This window comes from Lynx rufus, unplaced genomic scaffold, assembly GCF_022079265.1.
Source record: "Lynx rufus isolate CCGP_SWC_20201006 ecotype Redwood Valley unplaced genomic scaffold, mLynRuf1.p SCAF_2, whole genome shotgun sequence".
Classification (NCBI taxonomy): domain Eukaryota; kingdom Metazoa; phylum Chordata; class Mammalia; order Carnivora; family Felidae; genus Lynx; species Lynx rufus.
In genome coordinates this window covers 163,881,987-163,909,811 of record NW_025814834.1, presented here as the reverse complement: position 1 = coordinate 163,909,811, position 27,825 = coordinate 163,881,987, and the positions used below count along the sequence as shown (strand labels likewise).

The 27,825-nt window shown below is 38.6% G+C and overlaps 1 protein-coding gene across 8 annotated transcripts in view; it reads right to left on the bottom strand.

Annotated features, from left to right (window-relative positions):
• The window catches only part of PTGER3 (prostaglandin E receptor 3), a 181,463-nt gene that overhangs the window by 27,867 nt on the left and 125,771 nt on the right, over positions 1 to 27,825 (bottom strand). For 3 of the 8 annotated variants that reach the window (XM_047085635.1, XM_047085640.1, XM_047085636.1), the window contains one exon: positions 14,347 to 14,507. The exons of the other annotated variants lie outside the window; for them this stretch is intronic. In XM_047085635.1, coding sequence (XP_046941591.1) covers positions 14,480 to 14,507 — 28 coding nt within the window. In that variant the 3' untranslated portion in view covers positions 14,347 to 14,479. The remainder of the gene's footprint in view (positions 1 to 14,346; positions 14,508 to 27,825) is intronic. 8 annotated transcript variants of the gene reach the window in all.

Sequence of the window (27,825 nt, the reverse complement as noted above, 5' to 3'; positions counted from 1 at the left end):
GCCTTTGTCTAACTCTAGACTCCAAGTTCTTAAATACTTCTTACTACTGAGGAAGAAGGGGAAAAATACATTGACACTGGGGAAAGCTGCAGCATAGAGGATGTGAGAATGAGGGTGCTGATGTAAAACTAGGAAGATGGTTTGGGACAGATCGTGAAGGATTTGGAAGTCTTGGAAAAGAAGCTTATAATTTCCCCTGTGATTATGGAGAGGAGGCTTGCAGCATGGAGAGGAGGCTTGCACCCTCTAAATGTGAGTGGTGAGAGCTTGAGACCATCTGACCTGGGGAAAGGGCATTTATATACAATTTAATGATACTTCAGATCTCTTTTCATTTCCATGACAATTCTACAGAACACTGCACTCTCTAAGGGACTAAGTGGAGAATTTAGCAAATAGATTCCTTCCTAGTATTTTTCACACCTGGCCTGGTATAGACTTTTAAATGCTGAAGCTTTGAGTTATGGTTAGCTTTGATTCCTAGTCTCTTTTGGAGATCATTCTGCATATTATTAATCATAATTATTAGAATTATTTTTTATAAAAATGTGTATATGTTGTCCCTGTCTCTGTTGAGCAGCATCTTTTTATTTTTATTTCAGTATTATTTCTGTTTGTGTGTATATGGTGGGGTAGGCAAGGGGGGAGGTGAGTCTCAGGTTTCTGAATCCTACTTCCTGATATTTCTTATGGCCAGAGAAATAATTGAAGTTGGCATCTTTTCAGTTCAATTCAAGCTTCTTTATATGATGGATTTTGTTTATTGCTCTTTGTACTTATTTTCCAATGAAGTCCTTAAATAATTTCTCTCTGTTTTTAAATTTCCAAAGTTTTGTTATCCTTTCTGTGGTACATTAGGAAATATAAAGCAGATTTTACAAATCTGTTTTACATGGGAGCTGCCTGATTTATGTCAGCTATCATTTTCTAGCTGGGTGGTTATGCTAGGTTTCATAATATGCCAAAGCTCATATTCAAATACAAACTATAGACCAGCATGTAAACAAGAGGCAGAGAAATATTTTTTTGTTCTTCCACTGAGCAACTCAAAATAAGGATGGGAAAAGACAGCTTCATATGGGTTTAATCCTGGCTGGAAAGCAATGAAGCAACAACTCTGTCTCTTTCGTTTTGGTGGTAATCAAAGCAAGCAAAGCTGTGGGTGTTGACTCTTTGAAAATCAGCGGAATTCTACCATGTATGCTTGCTAGTCTCACCCTGGCCTTTCTCCAAGCTGAGTAGAGAACAGCTCCAACAAGCCCCCCCCCCCCCGACTGAGCAGAAAAAGCACCGCATGGTTTTTTTGTGGGAGATGCTGAAGAGGCATGAAATGCACCAGAGAGATAGTGTTTTTATGCTCTCAGGCAGATTCAAAGCTTCTGAAAAGCCACCATTCAAAGGATAAATAATAAACACCAAAGAGAACCACAGACAAGGGTAGGGAAGTTCAGGAACACATAAATGTATGTATCTATGTCGATCCTCATTTTCCAGTCAGCCTTCCAAGAATTAAACATCACCAGAGATGCTGGGAAAAGGACATGCAAATCTTCGGTAGTAAGAAAGTAGGCCTTGATTTGTGTACTTGGGAATTTTTTTTCTTCTGATGGAAAGACATGGGACATAGCAGTGATGTTTACTTCATGCATTTGTGCAGATGAGAAAAAGATCCCTCTTCCTTAGAGATTCTTCTTCTCTCTGCCTGGCACCCTTGTGCTGTGAACACCATGCAGTATGGTACTGCATATAGTTTGCAGCCATCGGAGACAGAGTGAGCCACAGCACATTGCAGGTTTGGGAGGTTTATTTGGAAAGTAAAATGCTTGAGAGCTGCTGAATTTATCTCGTGTTCAAAGAAGTCTTTCCCCTCTTTGATGCCATCTTCAGTTAGATTCCCATGCTGCTGAACTACTGTAGCTAGATCTATGCTAAATAGCTCCTTCGCAACATGCAAATTAATGCCCCCAAATCTAAATCCAGTGCACCAAAAGAATTTCCACTTAAGGTTGTGCTCCATTTGTTGATTTATATTTATGTTCTGTTAATAATAAATATGATTATCTTATTTCTCTGTTGGAGAAGTTTAGTTTGAAGATGGAAAGGCAATTATTTTAATTTTTGTTTGTATATAAAGATTAACATATCTTGCATTCAGAAAAAATTAAATTACCACAAAAAATTAAGACAAGAATCATGATACCAGTTGAATAATATTTGAAATTAGGTGTTAAGATCAGGTTTCCATTCTAGGCAATATATAATTCTTTTTATAAAGTTTATGCTTGATAGTTTTTTTCTTGCAGTGACAATCTATTAGATGATTCTTGATGTTATATCTTGATAAAAACTTGAGACAAGAAGGAAAAATGTCAGATTACTAACTTCCTCTTGAAAGCCCCAGGTATCTGTGAGGACTCCTTCTTAGGCTCCTTCTCTTGGGTCAGTTTTCTTTCTTTACTTTTAGGAGTTACCTTCCATTTTACTTTATACCATAGCTCTTTTCCTTTCATTCCCAAATGTCACCTTTGGGACATTTGACCTTTACTGTGTGACTACTTGAAGTTGTATATTAAGCATGCATGAATTCTTCTTCACCTCTTTCAGAAACTTCATTTGGTGCTTCTATGTTATACCATTTCAATTCAGCTCAATTCAACAATTATTTCTTGATAGACTATTATGTACAGACACTAGACAAGGACTTTGGGGGACATGAAGTTGAAGGAAAGATAGACCTTGCACTCAGCATTCAATAGGCAATAGCAACAACAGTAATAACAACTGGCATTTAACTTTTATTCAGTGTAGTCCTAGAAGTCCTAGCCACAGCAGTCAGTCAAGAAAAAGAAATAAGAGGTATTCATATTGCAAAGTTAAACTGTCGCTATTTGTAGGTGACATGATACTATATGTAAAAAAAAAGTCTTTTTTTAATTATTTTTAAAATGTATTTATTTTGAGAGAGAGAGAGAGAGAAAGTAGGGGAGGAGCAGAGAGAATCTCAAGCAGGCTCTGTGCTGTCGATGCAGAGCATGATGTGGAACTCAGTCCCACAAACCATGAGATCATGACCTGAGCTGAGATCAAGCACCAGATGCTTAATGAACTGAGCCACTCAAGTGCCCTGATACATAGAAAATCTTAACAATTCCACCAAAAAACTACTAGAAGTAATAAACAAAAACAGTAAAGTGGCAAGACGCAAAATTAATACCCAGGAATTGGTGGTGTTTCTATATACAAACAACGTCACAGAAAGAGAAATTTTAAAAACAACACTGTTAACAATTGCACCAAAAAGAATAAACTACCCAGTAATAAACTTAACCAAAGAGGTGAAAGACCTTGTACTCTGAAAACTATAAAATCCTAATGAAAGAAATTGAAGATGACACAAACAAATGGAAAGATATTCCATGCTGATGGACTGGAAGAATTAATATTACCAAAATGTCCATATTACCTAAAGCAGTCTACACATTTAATGCAATCCCTATCAAAGTACCAACATCATTTTTCACAAAACTGGAACAAATAACATAAAATTTGTATGGAACTACAGCAAACTCCAGGTAGCCAAAGCAATCTTAAGAAAGAAGAACAAGTCTGGATATATCACAATCCCACATTTCAAGATATACTACAAATCTGTAGTAATCGAAACAGTATGGTACTGGCACAAAAATAGACACCTAGGTCAATGGAACAGGATAGACACCCCAGAGATAATGCACATATATAATGTCAATTAATCTATGACAAAGGAGGCAACAATATACAATGGGGGAAAGATAGTCTTTTCAACAAATTGTGTTGGGAAAGCTGGGCAGCTACATGCAAAAGAATAAAACTGGACAACTTTTAACAGCATACACAAAAAGCAACTCAAAATGGATTAAAGACCTAAACAAGAGACCTGAAATGATAAAAATCCTAGAAGAGAACCCATGCAGTAATTTCTTTGACAGCCATAGCACATTTTTCTAGATACATCTCCGGAGGCAAGGGAAACAAAAGCAAAAATAAACTATTGGGACTACATCAAAATAAAAGTTTTTGCACAGCAAAGGAAACCATAAACAAAACAAAAAAACAAACCACCAAATGGGAGAAAATATTTGAAAATGATATATCTGATAAGGGGTTAATACCCAAAATATATAAAGAACTTATACAACTCCACACTGCTGGATGTGAGTGATTCCATCTTGTGCACCACATACATTCACAGGAGTTTTGTTCTATTTCTTTCCTACCTTAAACACAGTAAGCCCTCTTACTTTCTTCATATTTATTTGAATGCTATCCTCTCTGGAACCTGCTTCTTGGCCACAGTGACTTCTACTCATCTTGTAAAACTCACTTTTAGCTTCCCCAAGCTGGGCTTTCCTGACACATTCCCCCCTGGGGGAGCATTAAGTGGCTCATCTTTGGATTTCATCTACAACCAGCAAATCCAGTCACACAAAACTTACCCCACTCCTTTGTCTATTTCTGATCCTAGGCCATGAGCTGCTAACAGGCAGGGACTCTCATTTATCACTGATGATTGTTTAACAAAAGAATGAAGAAACAATAATCCAAAAATTATTCCTCTTTGATTTTGGAACGCATTTCCTGTATTCCAGTTTGCTATAAATACAATCACCCACAACTGGAGATGTCACCTAAGGACTTACGGTTAAATATTGATAAAACAGCCAGAAACATTTCCATGAAATTTAAATGTTTAGCACCTCTAGTGCTGCTCTTTCCTTCACTCCTTGTTACTCTTTGTAGAGGTTCTCTCCTCTTCTCTAACTGATAAAGGCGAATCTTAAGAAATAAAACAAGCAAAAAAAAGCACCTCCAGTTTTAAAATGTGGGAACATCAAATGACAGCCTCAACTGCTTGACGGAATGAAAACAAGGTCAGTGTCTTATCCTTCCACAGTGGTTGCCCCCCACCCCCAACGCCGAGCCAGAACTGTGCTCTCGAGCCATGCTGTTTGTTTTACAGCTTGCGGACTTGCACAAAATTCTTTTTCTCTAACAACAACAATCATAAAAATAGCATGGTCTTTTTTGCAACCTTACTCATAGCCTAAGGAAAGGAAGATTACAAAATTATGCCAGCATAAGAGCATCAGCTGAGATCCCAAAAGGTCCTAACAATACTTGGCAAATACTTTTTATAATTTGAAGAACTGAGTAAGAGAGGCATATGCTATGAGTCTTAGAAAAAGACATTTGAGGTTGCCCTTAAAAGTGGGAATGCAGCAAATCAACACAGTCTTTGCCGTGAAATTCTCACTCAACTGAGAAGGGCAAACCCGAAATAGGTCTGAGTCAGTTTTGAAAGGGCTTCCTCCGGGGCGCCTGGGTGGCTCAGTCGGTTGAGCGTCCGACTTCAGCCAGGTCACGATCTCGCGGTCCGTGAGTTCGAGCCCCGCGTCGGGCTCTGGGCCGATGGCTCGGAGCCTGGAGCCTGCTTCCGATTCTGTGTCTCCCTCTCTCTCTGCCCCTCCCCCATTCATGCTCTGTCTCTCTCTCTGTCTCAAAAATAAATAAACGTTAAAAAAAATTAAAAAAAAAAAAAAAGAAAGAAAGGGCTTCCTCCAAGACAGAAATGCATTTCTTTACAATCATCCCATGAACAAGTATTATGGAGCACCTACTATACGATCTCTGGTGTGAAATACCCAGAAGTGAGGTAGTAAAATGTGGAGTTTCAGGGGGAAAAAAGACTGGGGGCAGACAGACCTGTATTTCAGTCCCAGTTCTCTCACTTATTCGCTGTTGTTTTGAGGCTTGTTAGTGAGCCTCTCTTAACCTGTGCTTCCTTGTCTATAACATGCTGATAATAACCCTACCTCAGCTTTGTTCTGACGCTTAAACAAGATCGTGTATTCAGAGAGCTTAGCAAAGTGCCTGGCACCGAGTGGCGCTTAGTAAACGGTGGCTATCACCTGCTGACATGTATTTAACATGGCTGGTACCAAGCACAATCAATCTCAAATGAGAAGCATACAGAGAAAATCTGTTACAAGTGAAAGTACGTCTCTAGTCTTCATGTGCTCGTAAATTATACCAGGCCCTCCAAGGATAAACACAACCCTACTCTGTCCTCCGCCAGTAATTATAACCTCCATTAAAGCAAGAACATTTCTTCGTTTCCCTTTCTAGCTTTCTAGAAAGAAACCATTCCCACACCAAACCAAACACCATTCCCACAGCATATCTTGAAGTATATATTGAACAAGATTTCATCAATATCCTTTCTGCGGTTAGGTGATTGGCTCTTGGAAAGCAGAAACAAGGTCCACTATTCGTCTTTTTTTTTATGCTGTTACTACTGAGTACAAACTAGACGGGAACTAAGGACAAAACAAGACAGCTCAGATTGGATCTAATTTACTAGCTCCATCCAAAAGTTCCCAGATCAATGTCCTAATGTAGCCTGAGGGAAGGTACCCATCATGTGCCAAATACCTTATGTTACCAAACCTAATTTTCATTCTAAGCCACATGAGGTAGATACACATTTCCCCATGGTATAGAGGAAGCCAAGGCTCAGAGCATTGAAGACTTTTCCAAAGCCAGGCAGCTAAGTAGGCAGCACCTCGATTTAATCTAGAAGAACCTGATGCTTTCTCCCACAGCACACAGCCTATTGATTCAGCAGTGACAGTGGTTTAAAAAATAATATCGGAACAGGGCCAACATGCTGTGCATGGAGTGTAGAATATTGGTCACTCTGCTAAGACAGCATCTTTTCTTGTGACACTGTTATTTCCTGATGAGTTTACCTCACCAGGACTTTCCCCAGCATCTGTCTTATCCTGGTAGGTGTCAAGATCATAGAGAGAAACCATTTTTTTTTTTTTTCACTAAAATCCAGCTCCCTGAGTTCATATGTCAGTGTTCAGGCAGGAATGTGAAATGCCTTTTACATGACTAAAATCTCTTCCCTGAATAGTCAAGACTTTTCCATGAATGGATAGAATTTTATAATACAAGATGTTCAAATAGGTCAGGAAAAATTCCTTTGAAAACTACTGCCAAAATGAAATTCTCCAAATGTTCCGGTCGAAAGTACGTTTGCTGCTAGGAATACAAACAACAGAGAAAATTCATTTGTTGATAGCTTCCCTGATATTTTAATTATACTCTCCAAATTCTGGTTTTTTTTCCTCGATGTAACAATTTTATTCTCAAAATAAAAATGTTTAATCCACATGTAATAGTAAAATTAATGCATTATCTTTTTTCCTTGCTGTAAAATGAAATTAAAAATGCCAAGAAGCACATTTTGCTTCCAGCAGAATGGAAAGTAACCTTTTGAAGGGCCTGATAAATTTGATTTCTTATGTAGTTTTCTGATAATCATCAGTTTAACTCTGTTAAATACCAAGTGGCATTTTAAGCCTGCAAGTCTGCCAGAAAACTACATTGAATTCCCAGTGTCTAAAGTGACCTTGAATAGCTTAACACATTTCAGTATCTTTCTGGTTGTCTGATATGAGGCATATTTGGTTATTTTCATTGCCTTGTTGAAGGCAAACTTAATATGTCTTAAAAAAAATGTGTTACATAATTTGTTCAACCCATGGAGGAAAATTAGAATTTTTAAAAATACTGTGAATTTTTAAATTCCTGTGCCATTTGGTTGAAAGCTCACCTTTAAGCAAAAGAACATTAAGGTTACTCTGTTTTTTGAAATCTCTCCCTTGAAAGCCACTCCTATCCCCCTCAGAGATCTACTCATCTTTATGAGAGACTTATAGAACAGATGTTATTTTTTTAAGGTATTATTTAATTATTTTGAGAGAGAGAGCATGCATGCATGAAGGTGGGGAAAGGGCAGAGAGAGAGGGAGAGAGAGAATCCCAAGCAGATTCTGCGTTGTCAGCCCAGAGCCCAACGTGGAGCCCAAACCTATGAACAGAGAGATCATGATCTGAGTCTAAATCAAGAGCCAGATGCTTAACCAACTGACTCACCCAGGTGCCCCTGGAGTAGATGTTATTAATTCCACTTTATAAATGATGAAAATGAGACTCAAAGAATGTACATATTGTGCCTCAGAAAATGTGACTGTAAAGGGGCAAAGGCAGGGCTCAAACCACTGGGTCTGATACCAGGTCCAATCTTTTAACCTGAAACATGACTTTCTTAGCATTCCCTTGTTTTTCTCTCCTTAAAGTTTCTCTCTTGATATTTTAACTTTGAATACTCCCTCAGCACCATAGTGAGAGGACAGAATTCTGACACAGATATGACAACTAGAAGACATGAATAAGTAATTTATAGGTCATGATCTTTACCTATCCTTTTTTTATTTTCTCAAAACTACTTGATAGTTGATAGTTCACCCTCTGTGTGTATAGGGCTTTCTGAGCAAGTCTTTTGCTGGGCATGAATAACAAAGCTAACAATCTAAGATTAATGTGGTTAGTACCCTTTTCTTCTAAAGTTTATTTATTTATTTTGAAAGAGAGAGAGACAGAACATCTGCAAGGGGAAGGGCAGAGAAAGAGGGAGAGAGAGAGAACCCCAAACAGACTCTGGGTTGTCAGCACAGAGCCCCACACAGGGCTCCATCTCACAAACTGTGAGATCATGACTTGAGCTGAAATCAAGAGTCAGACACTCAACAGGTTGAGCCATCCAAGGGCCTCAATGTGGTTAGTTTTCTAAAGGTTTGAACAAGCTTGTCTCTATCCCTAAATAAGATGAGTGGTTCCAGGATTCAACTAGTTGCTTATGGTCAATTATTGCCTTTGAATAGCAGTAACTCCTTATTCCATGCAACTACAAAATCATGAAAAATCCAACATAAGGGCTAATTGAATCAGCATCACTTTATAAACGAGTTTGGGAGATGCAAAGCTGAAATTTGGATTCCAGATTCTGCAAAGACATTTTAGAATGCTCTGCTCAGTCCCTGCAGTGAAGATTTCACAAAAACAAGGTTCTGTTTCACAGAAAGAGCTCAGAGCATACCTGAGGAAGAAAATATAGAGAACAGGAAAGGAGCCAGGTCTCACATAATGTTATGTACAGGACTGTGACATCAAGTTGACACTGTATCCTCTTGACAGACTGTTTTGTTTGCATCTGTCATCATAGAAGACAACGAGAGTTTCAAAGCTCAAGCTAATTTCACAAAGGGACTTTCAGCAGTGGTCAAGCAGTTGTACTAGACCAAGGGTGCCAAATAAATGCTTTCCACAGATCCTGGCAGTCGGTGACAAAGTCCCTGTAAAATCAGAGTAAGATTAGGAAGTAAGAGCAATGCAGTCCTTACTCTCATGCTGTTTGGTAGAAGGCTGCACCTGATTCTTCTGGGAAAGACTGCCCTTTGCAATGAAATGATAACATTCCTAAAAGTTTTGGCATTAAAATATCTCCTGTTTGAAAAGAATAAGATAATAGATTTCAGGTTTGTTTGTATTTTTTTTATCCTTAATTAAATTACAAGTTGGCCATTGTTAGGGATTGAATTTAGTCCCCTAGCTGAAGTTTTAATCTCCAGTACCTGTGAATGTGACCTTATTTAGAAATACAGTCTTTGGAGATGATCAAGTCAAGATGAAGTCATTAGGGTGGGCCCTACTCCAATATGACCGTGTCTTTATAAAAAGGGGAAATTTGGACACACAGACAGATACATACAAAGGAAAGATGAAGTGGAAATAATGGGAGAATGTCATCTACAAGCCAGGGAATGGCAAAGAATGCTAGCAACCCCCCAGAAGCTAGGGTAGAGGCATGGAACAAATTCTTCTTCACAAACCCTCAGAAGGAACCAAATGTGCCCACACCCTGATCTCTGTTTCTAGCCTCCAGAATCTTGACACAATACATTTCTATTATTTAAGCCTCCTAGTTTGTGATGACTTGTGTGGCTGCTCTAAGAAATTAACGTAGCCATCCGAGATCAATTATCTATTTTTCTTTTATTTTGTTTTGCTTTTTGAAATTTTACTAGTTATTGAAATCTCAAAGTCTGGAAACCCTTAAACCAAATTACCTTAAAATCCCATCCAATCTTAAGATTTTATGATGTTTTACACTGTTGAACATTTTTCCTAATTTTTCTGATTAGTCATTAAGTGTCCACAGGATTGGAGACATCCAGATTCTCCTTAAGAAAGCAGAGTACAAACAGGAACAACATTTAGGTGTTACAGGGCCAAACCTGAGAAAATGTCTCAGCATATGGCTTGAGACATTAAATGTGGATGCTCGATTGATTTCTTTCCCTGTAGTTTGAGTAGAAATAAAACTCGATGCTCCTGGTATAATATATAAGGATCCAACACTCCTCTGGCCATGGATCTGATGAAGGTGTATGTTTCTCAGAAAGTTAGAGAAGGGTACCCAAAAATCTATGGCATCTTCCATTTGGTTCATCAGACAGTCCTCCCTCATCTCTCATGGGTCATGGTAACTCTTTTTCCTTTCCTTTCTCCTCCTCAGCAAGCTACACAAGAGGAGATTAGGGGCAGTGAGGTATGTTTTACCAGATCATGCTTGAATGCACTGACGAGGGCCCCATTTCTGTTGCTCAGATGGGTTTGAAAAAAATCCAGCTGGGAATTCATCCATTTATTCACTCATGCATTTATCCAATGAATAAAAAAAAAAAAAAAGAGGAGACCCAGGGACACCAATCCATGCTATATATCACACTGTCATAAAATGACTCTATAATTATAATAACTAGTATGTGTTAAAAATCTCTACCTTCATTTTATAGATGAGCTAAAATAATTGAACTTGTCCTTGGTTCTACCACTGATGAATGCAGTAGCTTGACCTTCATTCTGTATGTCTCCTCTCCATGTCTCCTGTATATCAAGATGCCTGCCCTTACAACCCACCAGACTGGTGTATACACATCACTGTTCCCTAAGACATGCCTTCACTCAGGAGCTGGCTTCTCCCAGTCTCTACGCACCTCTAACCAAAGTCTATCACCTCACAAAAAAAACTTTTCTCCAGAAAAACTTCCAGAATTCCTGGTCTCCATTCTTGCTCAGCCAGCCTCCCAGGACTTAGGTTTTTAATTGTGTAACTTCTGTTTGTTTGTTTGTTTTGCATTTATTGGAATGCTGTGCTGTGTTTGATATCAGCATGTCTGTGTATTTGATTTTATCTCCCTGGAAGATCATCTGCTCTTTAAAGGAAAATACTGTATCCCCTAGTTTCTAGTCCTAACCTCACTGCTAAAGAGATAGACAATATTAGTTATATCACTTAATCTATTTGAACCTCCATGTCCCAATTGATATAAAAAGAAGGTGGTGGGAAGATGCAGTCTATCAACATCTCTTACCCTGGTAGCGTGTATATAGGTCTCCCAAGCATCCCTGTCCTTTGCTGGCTCTGAGAATTGCCCAGTTGAGGCTCATGGCCATATTTGCTCATGTGAAGGCTACTCTGGTCTTATCAACGTAGACCACCCCCACATCTCCGCTGGGCAACACTACTGAGTGTCGACTCAGGCAGCCCACACTGCCGCCTAACCTGATCTTCCTGTTTCTCTCCTCTCCCTTTCATTTGCCATAGAGTCATAAATACTGCTCCAGACCAAGATGACAGATTCTTCTCCACATCCTCCTCATCTTTACAGACACCATTCTACCTTCCTAAAGTACGTTTACACTTCCTGCTTCCTCGATCCATCCCTACTCCTAAAAGACATGGTCATTCCTCACCTACTCCGTGAAGGCTTTGCTGACCACCAATCTGCCATCAGAATCTGTGCAACTGCTGTAGCATTTAAAAATATTTGTCCCTCTGCATTTTAACTGCATCATATAGAAATAACATAGTGAAATGCTTATGAGCATAGTTGTCTTGGTTTCAGACTGCCTACCTTTATAATCATCACTGTGCCACTTACTAGCTATTTGCCCTGGACAAATTGTTGCTCTGCACCTCAGTTTCCTCATCTGTTGAATGAGGATAATAATAGTATTTACCATCTGGAATGTTTTTAAGGATTGATGAGTTAATGCATGAAAGCACATAGAATAGTGAACATATTATTGAGTTAACACTATGCACGAATACCACCCCATATCTCTTTTTCCCTCTAGGATTTCAAATAAGAAAAGAACTAATTCGTTATAACATCAGATTTGTAAAGTCCTAAGATCTCCTTTTCTTTCTTTTAAATCTCCCTTTTCATCAACCACTTCACATCCTGGTACCCTCTCTCCTTCAATTGTCTGAGGTAATAATGTTGACCTGCCCCTCTGCCTGATATTTAAGTAATGCACCACGAATTAGACCATTCCTGTATAATAGGACAGGGTGCGGCTTGTTGTTGGAAAGATGGAAAGACATAATATATGTGAAAATGCCTGAACATGTAGATTCATTCAAAGAATGTTCATTAAGCACCTTTTCTGTACTTAGCATGTGCCACCAGATCCTGGGAATACAGTCCTTGATTCATGTTGTCTCTGTTTAGTGAAGGATACAGACAACTCTATCTACAGTTGGGATGCGATGTGATTAGTTGTGATGAAGGGACGAAACTGGATGCTATCATAACCCACAGTGCATATAATTGTCTCCAAAAGTAGAAGAAGGCTTCCTGAAGAAAGAGCACCCAGGCTGAGTCTCAAAGGTGGAATGGGAACCAATCAGCCTTGGAAGAAGGGAAGTCTCCCAGGCTAAAGGATAACCACAGGGGAGAAGACAGAGAGGCCCAGAGCCCTGCTGTGTTTTGGAACTACTACAAGAAATTCTGAGTGATTGAGGAGTGGGAAGAGATAAGCATGGACCAGATTATAAAGGGGTTTTATGCTTCTGCCTGGATTTTACCCTGCAGGCAAGGGGGAGCACTTTGCATTAGGCAGGGGATTAACAGCAACAGATCTGGGTTTATACTGACAGTAGTGTGAACAGTAAGTTGCAGAAGACTGCGGTAGAAACCAAACAGGGTTTTGTGGGGTTATTCCAATAACCTTCATGAGAAAATGCTTAAGGACCTGAACTAAGGGATGTGGATGAAAAGACCAGAGGAAAAAAAGGCAAAATTAAACAAATAACCTAGGAAGGAAAATACATAAAGTTCACACCAGTTGTTTTTGGGGTGTGACTGTACTATATCTTTCAGTGATTCAATGTCAGATTCCTCAACATTTTAACAGACTTTCTAGATGCAGCGAGTGTAATGGTAGGAATTTTGAGTGCATCCCAGGTGGTCTTTGAACGGTAAGGACTTTGTAGGGTGCCTCACCCACATCTCAGTGGCAACAGTCTTTCCCAGGGAGGTGCAGCCTTGGGTTGCAAAAATAACCCAAAGCTACCAATTTTATCCCTAATTTTCTTTGGCACATTTATTTAGATACAGAGCCTGTTTCAGATTAACTTTAATTTTATTTCTTATCTTACAGACCTCTGTCCCTATTTCTTTGCTGGATCACTGCCAAACCCCAAGGTCCTATCATGCACAGTAACTATTTCCTTCTTTGTGGGCAGGCAGGCTGCTGGAGCTAAAGGGAGAAGGAGATGTTTTCATATATATATATATATATATATATATATATATATACATATAACATGGCTGGACCTTGAAGCATGGCTGCTTTGTATCCTCATCCTGGGTATCAGGCTCTTGTAGTGTACAGGAACCAATGACCGAGTGTCCACAGCTCTGAGTAATGCTAAATGTAGACTGAACCACCAGAGACTCCTTAAGTTTGCTTTTATATCCCTTCTGTTGATAATTTTATATTGTAACTATGTATAAGTGATAAATTGAGGGAGGAAAGAGACTGTGAACATATTGCATTAAGCATTTCTATGAAGATCCTATTCGTATCCTGTCTGAGGTGAGACACGAAATGTTAAGCATGCAGTTTGGTACATACGTTAACATGGGAATTGCCTTCCAGATTATATTTCAATTTTAAGAAAGAAGAAGAGTGAAAGACACAAGCACAGTTTTCTGTAGGAGACCACTGCCATATGGAACTTTGTATGCTCGAGGAAGAGTGACAAGCCTGTACTGGAAGGTAATTGAAATTCATGACCAATTTATCTTGCATGGGCCTCTCCAAGCCCAAGTGACAAGGTGCTGATGGTCTCAACCTAAGTGGTTTGATATTCAACTGTTAGTTGCAATATATGTTGGACCAGCAGGAGGAAACAGATAGGAGGAGCTTAGACACACTGTAAGGATGTATACCAGGAATTACAGCTTAGTGAAGTTCGAATCATCTCCTTAGGAGAAACAGTGACACATGTGATGAGACTGATGCCCAAGATTTTGGGGAAAGATTTACAAGTAAAGCTGAGAGAAATGGGCTCATAAATTTCCTTGGTAATCCCCAGAGATCTCACCTTGAACTTAGAGGCTCAAGTGCCAAAGCTGAAACTTGAAACACTGACAGATGTCGATTTTTTGGAGAAGATTGCTTTGGAGTGTGGTAGCCTTCTGTCTTGTTATTCAGATCCCCATAGTCCTAAATGGAGTTTAAATTCCCAAATTAGGATTGGAGGAACTGTAAGAAAATGAATAGTCGTCAGCATTGCTTTTGTATGGAGAGGTGTCGTATAGAACAGGAATTGTGAAAGGCATTGGTTTTGACCAAGACTTTCATTGGGCCTCTCTAGATGTTCTATTAGTAAAAAAACAGATTATTTCAAGTAGATTACCATCACAACATTGAATAGGTATTATAGTAGGAAAGAGAAATCAAAGGTATCCATTGGCTACTGAAGTTTTGCCAGTTCCCAAGACAGATATTTGCATTCAATGATTTGTGAAACTTTTTTGATTACCTAGTACGTGCCTGGAACTGTGTTGATAACATGACTAGAGATGGGCCGCAGACAGTTTCTACTTGCAAAGGATTTACAGTCCAGGAAGCATGTGAGGACCACTATTCAATCTAGGAGAATCTGAGAAGTGTTCCCTTCCAAAGGAAAATCTTTTAATAAATTATGTGGAGTATACACAGCACATGCAGCATTGGTAGCATTCGGGAAGTAGGACAACATTCAATCATCTGTTTACTTTTTCCCAAACCTAATTTTGGATTTTGAATCTAAGACTGAACAGGGATTTAGCCATAAAAAGGATGAGAAAAAACAAATAGAAAAACAAATGTGTTGAACTTCAAAAAGATAAAACCAAAGTCAAAGCACAGAGCTGAGATCTGAGGAGAACGGAGACTCGCAGCTTCTCTCTGCCTTCCCCTCCCTCACACAAAGTGTTTACTAAACTAAGATGACGTGAGTAATATCACTTATCACTGACAGGAAAACTATAAGCTCCGTCAAAGAATAATACTTTTATAGAAGAAACCCTACAACACACAAAAGTTGATCACAAAAAAATAAACTAGCAAGTGAGGAAAGGGAGAAAAGGGGCCCTTATTGAAAGAATAATGATGATGATAATAATAAGCCAAATAAAGAGAATAAGACAAATGTAATAATATAATTTGCACCACTGAAAGGGAAATGGGATTCCAGGGCCCTTCAGCTGCCCCCACACGGTAGTAGACTGAGGAACCCAAGAGAAGTGTTATTCACCATCCCCTGTGGTTCACCAGCTTTGGTGAGAACCAGCCATGTGCCTGGTCATGGGCCTCATGCAGTGGGCAGTACAAAGATGAATGAGTCACTTCTGTATCCTGAGGACATAACAAAAACAAGCTCAATCTACTGGGAAAGTGAACAGTGCTCCGCTCCAGTGGTAAAGTTCAACCTGTAGTAAATGCCAGATCAGAGGTAGAAAGCCAAGAAATCTAGCAGATTTGGAAAGAAAATGAGCAGTCTTTTTTGATAATCAGTAAATACTTCACAGAAGAGGGCAAAAAATAGTGATGAGGTCCAGAAAGAGAGAGAAGGCAAGTAACAGAAATAGCATGTGTAAAGGCACAGGGGTAGGAGAGTGCAAGGAATATCCAGGAAATGGCAGGGAGTTCTGTGCAGTTGTCTGGGGGATGGCAGGGCTGACTTGAGGGAATGAAGATCTTATTTACCATGTAAAAGGTTTGGAAATTAAATGTATTGGTAATCAGTAGTTAATCAGACAGTGGCATGTTTAGTTTAAGAGAAATACTTGTAATGTCTGTAGTGGGTTGAATGGTGGCACCCAAAAAGATATGTTCATGTCTTAATTCCTCAAGCCTATGAATGTTACCTTATTTGGAAAAAGGTTCTTTGCAGAAGTCATGCAGTTAAGGATTTTGAGACGAGAAGGTAATGCTGAATTATCTGGGAGGGTCCTAAATCCAATGACAAATATTCTTGTAAGAGAAAAGTAGAGGGATATTTGAGACAAACACACAGGAGAAAGCAATGGGAAGACAGAAGCAAGGATTGGAATGATGTGGCTTCAAACCAAGGAACACCAGGGAATGCCAACACTTATTAGAAGCTGGAAGAGGATTTTCTCGTAAAGCCTTCAGAAGGCGTTTCGCCCTGCTGACACCTTAATTTCAGACTTCCAGTCTCCTGAATTGGGAGAGAATAATTTTCTATAGTTTGAAGTTAACAAGGTTGTGATAATTTGTTGGAACAGCCCTGGGAAATTAATACCACTCTTCAAAACTAATCGGTACAAATGAAATAACAATGACTAGCATTAAGTATCATGCCTTCCAATTTACAAACCTCTTTTCTACACATTATTTTATCTTATTTTCATGATAAAACTGTGTGGGAGTAGTATTATTATTTCCCCCATTATATTGTTGAACCTAAGCTTCAAGAAATAAAATCACTTCCCTAAGGTGTCCAACTTGTACCCTCAGCTCTGTTTTTACTACTAACCTATGTTGCTTTAGTAATGAGTCAGCCCTCATAGCCACCACTCCTCATCCACATGTAGTTGATAGCTTCAAATGGCATCTAAATAGCTCTTGAAGTCCGAGGCTGGAGAATAGACCAGAGAAGGAGGGAAAGAGATGGAGGGATCCAAATGGGACCAAGATTAGGAGATTCTAAATAAGGATTAAAAACAATTAGGTGGCCCTCTTCAAATTTTCTTGGGTTTTAGCTACTGATGCTGTAATATTGAGTGAAATGTTTAAACTCCTTGAGTCTCTGCCTCCTATTCTAGAAAAAATGGGCATAATAATCTCTAGCTGGGTTGGTTTAAAGAGTAAACAAACTGTGTATTTAAAAAATAACTTTGCAAACCCTAAGGACACAGCCTAAATGTTAGGTGTAATTATGACAGTTAAATCAGAATGGTGCAGTGCTCTGGTTCAGACGGGATTGCTCATTAGTATCACGGGAGGAACTTTTAAAACTTGCTGATGCCTAGATTCTCCCCTGGAAGTATGAAATCAGAATCTCTTAGAGTGGAACTCAGGCATATTATTTTAAAAATCATCTTAAATTATTCTTATACATGCTGCCAGTTTCCTGCCAGAGTGGGAAAAGATGAGCTCTGGGGTCAAATTGATCCAGGCATATATTCCATATAATAACTTTACAATCGCTACTTATAATTGTGTAATCTTGAGTAGGTTACTTGACCTTTCCAAATCTCTGTTTTTTCAAATTTCCAACAGGTGTAAGAATACTTAGCTCTTAATGCTGCTTTAAGAATTGAATTAAATGTATGTATGAATGAGACAGTTGGTTCAGGTTAGTTTGATTTCCCCCATCCCTTTTGCATCAATAAAGTCAATGGCAAACTAAAAGGGAAGAAGGGAATGAGGGAGTTGCATTTAGCACATGACATGCATTTCCAAAAATTAACCCCAAGTTGCATTTTCTCAATGAAGCAAAGTCATATAGAGGTGTGGCTCTTGTGTTATGAATGCAGATATCACTAAATGTAAACATCACACAGAGCTGTTTCTTATAAAAATAATAGGTACCCAGGGGTTATAATAATTCACATTAACTGTGAAACCAAGTGTTTCCTCATTAATCAGTGCCATAGGAAGGTGCCAACTATTTCCTGTGCTTAGCAAGTCGATTAGATTAGAGTCACAAGACAGCACTTTCATTGTCAAGGGCATTTATGGTCATTGAACGTTAGGTCACCTGTAATAGCCAAATGTCATTCTGTTCACCAATAGTGGAGGTGTTCAAAAATTGGTAATAAGGGTGATGGTCACAGATTTTGTGGTTATTTTTATTTTAGTTATGGAAGATCTCTGTACTGCAAGGCATTTTAGAGTCCAAACTGGCATTTTTGTCTTTTTTTTCTAGTCTGAAAAACCCAGAGCATGTGGATGTCAGAAAGATGTTTCTTTTCTCTTAGAAATGTACAGTGTCTGCACACACTTAAAAAGCTCTAAGATATTCTACAGCCAGTACATAATTGGACATGCTGTAACAACCTTGAGGATACATGCCTTTAATTTGCAATTATAGCTAAGAAGAGAATATTTCAGCATATTGTGAATTACATTAGAAACTTGTTTATTAAATAAACCATATTGTATTGGCTTACTGAGTCTAACCCCAGTAGTAATAGGCATATCTAGAGCCCAGATTTTGGCTTCTAATCCTGTTTCCAATAAAAAGAACCAGGGTTCCTCAGAGGAATGGCTGACTCAGGATTGTGGTAAGGATTACACAAAATAAACCTACACCATCTTCGAGTGCCAAAAAGTAAGGACGTGTAAAGAACAAATCAAAGCATACAATAATGGAGATATGTCAAAAGGACACAGAAACCAACTAAAGGAACTCCCAGTGGCCAAGGAAGAAACATTTTAAGCAACAAAATAAAATCTTATTAGAATATAATCCAAAGTATAAACTAAATAAATACCCATGAGTCCATACTGATATAAATAAATGATTGAATAAATAAGTGGGAGAGAACAGACGAATCTCCCATACAGAGGAATCCCAAATAATTTAATTTTATGTAGATCCTTCATCCTCAAGGAGGCTGAGCACAATTCCCCACTCCTTTTTCTTTTTTCTTAAATTTATTCATTCTAGATAGAGAGACAGACAGACAGACAGACAGACAGAATGGGAGAGGGGCAGAGACAGAAGGAGACACAGAAACCGAAGCAGGCTCTAGGATTCGAGCTGTCAGCACAGACCCTGACTCAGGGCTCAAATCCACGAACTGTGAAGTCATGACCTGAGCTGAAGTCAGACACTTAACTGACTGAGCCACCCAGGTGCCCTTCCCCACTTCTTCTTAGCGTGAGCTGCACATAGCAATTTTTTTCTCCAGGAGTACAGTATGAAAAGGGCAAGGGAGAGGGGAGGAGTGTATTAGTCATGTTTCTCTAGAGAAACAGAACCAGTGGGAAATATATATTATATAATTAATTATATATGTAATCAGCTATCAGCAAGCTGGGTAACCAGGAAAGCTGGTGGTATAAATCAAAGCCTGAAGAACTAAGAATCAGGTGAGTCAGTGGTGTAATTCCCAGTTTGAGGCCATAGGCCTGAGAACTGAGATTACAGGAGTGCATGGGTACGGAGGGATGCTGGTTCAAGAAGAGAGAGCATTCATCCTTCCCCTGCCTTTTTGTTCTATTTGGGCTCTCAATGCATTAGATAATGCCTACCCACATCAGTGAGGGCAGATCTTCTTTACTAGGTCTACTGACCCAAATGCTGGTATCTTCCAGAAGCACCCTCACAGACATACCAGAAATAGTGTTATTGGCTATTTGGGCATCCCTTAGCCCACTTAAGTTGATACATAAAATTAACTATCACAAAGAGTAACTTTAAAGTGGAGAAGTCTGAAAAAAACTACCTTATCAGCTAATCAAGGTCAATATCAACAATGATAAACAATGTTGATAGTATGTGCTTTCGATATGATGTGATGACAATGGCATTTTACCTCTGTCATCTTTCTCCCAGAAACCCATAGTCCCAGTCCAATTATGAGAGAAACATCAGGCAATTCCAAATACAAAGACAGTATACAAAATACCTGACCCGGAACATCTGAAAAACTGTCACAGCAAAAAGGGACCTAAGGAGACATGATAACTAAATATAATGTGATATCCTGGTGGAAGCCTAGAACAGAAAAAGGGCATTAGATAAAAACTAAAGAAATCAGAATAAAGTATGGACCTCAGTTAATTATAACATATTGATACTGATTCATTAATTGTAACAAATGAAGTATATTATGATATTGTGATTTATAAGGAATATATATATATTTAGTCATTCAGATGACCAAAACATATTTCTCAGACATGTTCGGTCTGTGTCCACAGTTCCTGGATCACAGTTCCCAAACCCTTGGGATTTCCTGAGTGATAAGAGAAATGGGAACGTCTTTTGTTATAATATTTGGTCCTTGTCCTCAATTCCTTAAAATGAGAAAAACATATAAAAAGAGATTGCCAATGGATTTTTCAAAGTGAAAGGCATATCAATAGTTTTAATATGTGCAAATAGATGTAACTTCACAATAAAGAAATACATATAAAACAACAATGAAGTACCATTTAAAAAACCCATCAGATTAGTAAAGACTAAATATTTCATAATATATTGAGATGGTAAGGATGCATAAAAACAGGTATCTTCCATTTTGTTGATGAGCATGTGAAATGAAATGCCTTCTTTGGAAGATATTTTAGTGACATTGTAGCAGAAGCTGATGGCACCCTGCCTGTATCCCTGTGTCCATACATTTCAGTGTTAGTGGCCCAGTTTCCAAATGCCATCACCCCCTACTAAAATGGGCTGGCATGAAGGGCATGCACTGGCTTATGCAATATTTCTAGAACATGACAGATAAGGGGATAATGAGAATTATAAGGACAATAGAATTGGCTGGTTGCTGTTAGTGTCATAAGCATTCAGAGAAAAAAAAAAATGGCAGGCTCAACTATCAATCAGGATATGATATGAAAGCCAGAAGTCTTCAAAGAACTGTTTACCATTTAAAAAGCAGCTTTTGGTACTACTGGACCTAGTAGAAACTTAGCCTAAATATGAGACATCTCCTGATAATTTGACAGGAGCTGCTCATCACAAGCTGGTTACCATCAGATCCTCCAAGTCATTAGCTTGGGTGGGCACAGCAGGAACCCATCATACAATGATACATTGTACATTAGTGATCAAGCATGAGTATGTCCAGAGGAACAACTAAGTTACATGAACCGGTGGCCCAGCCCCCCATATTACCTAACTTGTTTAACCAATATATCTCCCTCAGGTCACGCCCAAGATTTTACAGAGAGTACCCAATACCAGTTGTCAGAGGATGATAAAACCCAGGTCTGATTCACGAATGGGTTGGCTCAATGTATCCCATAAGCTAAAAATAGACTTATGAAGCACAGCTCCACTCAGGGGTGGTCATAAAAGACAGCAGTGAGGGGTAATTCTCATTACCATGGGCAAGACTTGAAACAAGACAAATGTTCAAGCACTTGTGTAGATGGTCTAAGTGGGGCGGGTTCAACTCTAGCAGATACTGTTGGTGCTCTGACCATATTCTCTCTTCCTTGCCTTTTAGTTCATGCTGTTCAGGCGTCCAGCTGGCAGCACCTGTGTTTCTTTTCTTCTCTGGCTCATAAACCCCGCTGTGCCTGCCTGTGAAATAGGCCAGAAGTGTTAGGGAGTTAATCCCTCCCAGGCAGTGGAACGTAGGGAAGCACAGTGGGAAGTACCTGTGAGGAGAGGAGTATTTTATAACTGAGGTTATAGAGAATTCCTAGCACACCATAATGATAAATTTAGAATGACATTTAGTCATTTTGTTACTCCTTTTAAATTATCTACAGACAATCCCATTATTACCAGAACCTAAGGCAGAGTGCTGCTCTGTCCTCAGAAGTCCTTACTCCCAGGATCATACAGTGGCCTTCAGACAATGACTGACATGACAGGATGGAAGTCAATGCACCAATAGCCCAGTTCCTTCACCCTCTGAATAGGGTTACCCTGAGATTTGTGTCTATACTGGCTCCTAGAATTCCCTAGAGTTTCAGAAATCTTGAGCTCCGCGTACTCAAAGTTGTGAATGGCTTGCTGATATGCCCATTACTGGCTCCTTTCCTTCCCTGCCTTACTTTCCCACTTCCCTGTTTGACTTTCCCTCATCACCTGAATAAACTATGTGTATTTGGGTCTTTGTCTCAGGGTCTGTTTCTAAAGGGCCCAGTCAAGATGGGTATCTATTAAACTTGTAAATGCACACACCTGTTGCCCCAAGAATTCTACTTCCAGGAATATATCCTGAAGATATGCTCACACATGTGCCGAAAGACGTGAGGTCTTTACAATTATAGTAGTAAACACCACTGAGTGTTTACTCTATACTAAACATTAAAGTTCTTTTCAAGTAGCAGTTTTCTCAATCCTCAAAAAACACTTCTGAAATTATTACCAAATTCCCATTTTCCATAAGAGGAAACTGGGGCATACAGAGGTTAAATACTTGATTAAAACAGTAAGAGCTAGTGATACAGAGCCAAGGTTCAAACCCAGGAGATCTAACTTCAAAGGCCCAGACTTATCCACTCTATATAAATGTACCAGCAAAGATACTTATAGCAACGGGTTTTTTTAAGATTTATTTTATTTTTAGAGACAGAGAGAGAGAGTGCACAAGCAGGGGAGAGGGGCAGAGGGAGAGAGAGAAAGAGAGAGAGAGAGAGAGAGAGAGAGAGAGAGAATCCTAAGAAGGCTATACACTGAGCATGGAGGCAGGGCTTGATCCCATGGCCCTGGGATCATGACCTGAGCCAAAATTAAGAGTGGGACACTCAACTGACTAAGCCACCCAGACGCCCCTAGCAACATTGTTTGTAATAGCTAGTAACAGCCAAAATGTCCATCATGGGAAGCCAGTTAGGTAAACTATGATATGTCATATTAAAATAGTCAGAGCTATTAAAATAATAAGGTTTGTATATTAATATAGAAAGAAGCCTAAGATATTGTTACGTGAAGAAAGCAAGGTGCAGAACACTGTGTTTGCTAGAGAGGCTTTCAATCTTGCAAAACCCAAAGAGCTATGTATATATATATGTGTGTGTTTCTCTCTGTATTAATTATGGTGGGAATAGCTATTGCCTTAGGAAAGGCCTGTATGTCAAAGCATGAATGGGAGACAGATTTTACACTGTAAACCATTTTTTACTGTTTTAATCTTTAACTTAAGTATATATTACTCTTTAAAAAGCTATACTTGGGGCGCCTGGGTGGCGCAGTCGGTTAAGCGTCCGACTTCAGCCAGGTCACGATCTCGCGGTCCGTGAGTTCGAGCCCCGCGTCGGGCTCTGGGCTGATGGCTCAGAGCCTGGAGCCTGTTTCCGATTCTGTGTCTCCCTCTCTCTCTGCCCCTCCCCCGTTCATGCTCTGTCTCTCTCTGTCCCAAAAATAAATAAATGTTGAAAAAAAAAAATTTTAAAAAAATAAAAAGCTATACTAAAAATATGCATAATCAAAATATATACAAATTGACATGGAATCACAGAGGAAGGAGAACTTCATTCTACTTGGATGAGTCTCCGAAGGTCCCATGAGAAGGTCCTACCATATGGGTAAATGCAGATCACTCCTGGTAGGAGCACAAGGGAGGTTCCAGAAATATGAGAGCCCAAAGAGTTACAGTTTGATGTGTAGAATTTGCGTAAAATGAAGCTAGGAAGAGAGGTAGATATCAGATCGTCTGTAGATATATTAATTCACAGGAGAAATGCAATTATTCAGATCAATCAATAGCTACTTGACAAAGATGTTTTTCTTGTAGGCTTTTAAAGATATCTTTGAATACCGTTATAGTATTACAAATTGGGAAAAGAAAAATGTATCAAGTTAAAAAAGGGTTCCTATAAGGAGTATTAGTGTTCTTCATTTTCTCTTGTTGAAGAGAGTATGGCAAGGAAATATATCTATTAACAATCAGAGGACTGGGGGCACCTGGGTGGCTCAGTCAGTTAAGCATGTGACTTGATTTCGTGAGATTGAGCCCTGCATTGGGCTCTGTCCTGACAGGAAGGAGACTGCTAGGGATTCTCTCTGTCTCCCCCTCTCTCTCTGCCCCTCCGCACCCCCTCTCAAAGTAAATAAATAAACTTTAAAAAAAATCAGAGGGATTGGGCAGTTGTTCTGAATAATGGCTGCACATTAGAATCGTCTATGAAGGTTTTTAAAAAAACAAATTCCCTGGATCCCCACATGATACTAATAAAATCAGTGGTTTTAAAACCTCTCCTAAATAATTTTAATGTGTAGTCCACATTCAGACCTCCCAAACTAGAAAGTTTATGGATCTGAACTTACTTTAGAATCTAGCTTATGAGAATCTGGATGGATTGATAGAATGTATTTATTAATTCATTCATTAAATATGTTTGGTAACCACAAAAAAAATCAGAGAATTGAATTGAAGTGCCAACTGCACCACTTACAAACTGTAAATTCAATGTCTTCATCTGTAAACACAGATCATTATAGTACAAGCTTCATAGAATTAATGTGAGGATCAGTTGAGATAATTCATGTAACAATATATTGCCTAATGTTTATCAGGCATGCTATAATTGTGGCTTATTATTATTAATAAGGACTACTAAATAACAATTTCAAAATGATCACAACCTTATTACCTTATTGATTTTGTTAGAAACTGAAAACAATGAAAGGAAAGCACTTCTCTAGGAAAATTAAGGTCTGCAGTTTTAATTCAAAAGAATCTCCTGTGCTCAAAATTATCTCATTTGTCTTTTCTGCTGCCAAACCCTAAATGACATTTGTGTTCTGCCTAAAAGCATATGGCTGACTGACAGTGTCGCAGCTGTGGGATCTGTCAGCATATCCCCAAAACATGGGCCATGTCCTCTGGTTCAACCAGTTACACCCAGAATGCTAAACAATGGCTGGAAGTGTTTGACTACGACTTTAAATGAATTCTTAAAAATTCAGAACATCAGTCTACCCAGGGAAATACAAAGATCTGAAAGTCATTAGACCTAACTTCATGTTAAAAAAATATTGCAACCATCCTTTCTGCTGAGCATGCTAGCAAAAAGGTGACATTTACAAAATAGAAAAAAAATCAAACAAACACTGGTTTAAAAAACTGTCACTAATGTGACAATGTACTGGCAATAGATCCTAACTGGCTATCACAAAAGCCACCACAAAAGGATGCCAAAGGTATCACATTTTTTGCTCTAGATTGAAACCCAAATGTGCTTAACCTAAACAAAACATCAGACTGGTAGAACTATAGAGATACATCAAAGAAGCTAGATTAGAGATAGTTGTATCTAATATTTTACCTGTACCTATTCACTGTACCTATTTTCTGACTTTTCTGTTACACTCAGTCACCTGGGAAGTTCCTCCTGCATAATTACAGTGACAGTTCTTGTTTTCCAAACCAAAATTTTTTGAACACACATTTTTATAACATCAAATACTCTTATGGGGCCAAGGGAACAGAACATCTTAAGACTGTTTTCTCCCTAAATTCTAGAGATCTGGTATATATCTTTTAAGATATATACCCTGAAAATGGTATATATTAAGCTTTTAATTTAAAATACTTGGAAAGTGTGGGGCACCTGGGTGGCTCAGTTAGTTAAGCATCTGACTTTGGCTCAGGTCATAATCTCACAGTTTGTAGGTTCAAGCCGGCATCCGGCTGTGTGCTGACAGTTCAGAGCCTGGAGCCTACTTCGGATTCTGTGTCTCCCTCTCTCTCTGTTCCTCCCCAACTCATTCTCTCTCTCTCTCTCTCTCTCTAAAAAGTACATAAATGTTGGGGCGCCTGGGTGGCACAGTCGGTTAAGCGTCCGACTTCAGCCAGGTCACGATCTCGCGGTCCGTGAGTTCGAGCCCCGCGTCAGGCTCTGGGCTGATGGCTCGGAGCCTGGAGCCTGTTTCCGATTCTGTGTCTCCCTCTCTCTCTGCCCCTCCCCCGTTCATGCTCTGTCTCTCTCTGTCCCAAAAATAAATAAACGTTGAAAAAAAAAATAAAAAAAATAAAAAGTACATAAATGTTAAAATTTTTTTTAAAAACTTGGGAAGTGTGAGTTCCATGAAAAGAGAGGAAAAATAAACTGGGAGAAGACAACAAATGTAGGATAGCAGAAACTGATTATAATTTCTTTTATTATTATTTTTTTTAACGTTTATTTATTATTAAGAGACAGAGTGTGAACAGGGGAGGGGCAGAGAGAGAGGGAGACACAGAATCTGAAGCAGGCTCCAGGCTCTGAGGTGTCGGCACAGAGCCCAACGCAGGGCTCAAACTCCCAAGCCGTGATATTATGACCTGAGCCAAAGTCGGACACCCAACCGACTGAGCCACCAGGCGCCCCTTTTTTAGCCAATTTTATCAGAAGTTTAGATGAGGTTAGATTTAATGAAACTGCAAAATTCAAAAGGGCAATAGTGTTATAATTGAAATGGAAATGAAAATTTTGTTTTTATTTTGCAATGAATAGGAACCAGATGAATGACGTTTATAGTTATTTTTCACTTTCATCAAATTAACATTGTTTTTTTTATTAAGGAAATTTAAGAAAGAAAAGAGACTCCTACTTTCTTTTTAGCAGAGCTATAAAGTTTCTTAGTACTTTCATGAACCTAGATATTCACAACCATGATTAGAAAAGAGAATCAGTCCTCAGAAAATAGATAATGGTAATATCAAAAATTGCTCCAATGTTTCACTGAGATCTAAACACGTTGTGCAGACTTGAAGAAATATTGATGGACTTGGTTGGCCATGGATCAAAGAACTTGAGGTTTCAGTGACTTTGGATGTTCTTGAAGCGATAACATAATTACAAGATGCTACAAAATCATAGGCAATTTTCACATCTTAACATCGACACAGCTTTGACCTCTGAGTATAAGATCCTGGAGGCCATTCCTTTCTTCCTCACTGTAACACTTAGCTCTTTCCATCTTGTAACAAAAAGAAAGAAGAAAGAAAGAAAGAAAGAAAGAAAGAAAGAAAGAAAGAAAGAAAGAAAGAAAAAAAGAAACAGAGATTGTTTCTGGTCTATGGCCTTTAAAAACTAATAATCAAGAGTTTATTGGATTGGTTCAAGTGAAATGTTATATAATACATTTATATTTTTTGGGGGGGGTAGAGACTTCTAGATGCTCATTCCTTAGTAATTGTATGAATTTTACCAGGATACATGATATCACAGTTAAAAAACTAAATCTCTTGTCCTCTTTGTATGATCATTCTTTATTTTTAGCAACTATAATGGGTGTCTAGTTAATTTTCACTTTCCTAATAACTAATGGTGCTGTGCATATTATCAGATGTTTATTTTCCATTCATAAAATTTCTTAGGTGAGTTGTTTATTAAAATCTTTTGCTCATTGTTTATTATAATGTTCCTCTTCTCGTTATTGAATTGTAAGAAATTTTTGTATATTATAGACACAGATCCTTTCTCTATATGGTTATATGTTTACACATCTTTTCTTTCATGGTGTGGCTTACCTTTTCACTTAACAGTATCTTTAGAAAAGCAAAAAGTTTTAATTCCAACAAAGCAAAAATTCTAATTTTAAAATTTAGTAGCATATACTTTTTTGTTTCCAATTTTAAAAAACCTTTGCCAAACCCAAGGTGACCCAGATCTTATGCTGTGTTTTTTCCTGGAGTTTTATAGTTTTAATTCTTACATATTTAAGTCCATGACCCATTTTGAGGCAATTTTTACTTATGGCGTGAGGTAAGAGTAGAGAGTTTTCATTTATTTTTGTTTTATTTTGTTTTGCATATGGCTATTCAATTGTTCTAGCACTATTGTTGGAAAGATTATTCTTTCACCATTTAACTGCTTTGGCACCTTTGTCAAAAATAAATTGACCATAGATGTGTAGGACTATTTCTGAATTCCTAATTTGTTCCATTGA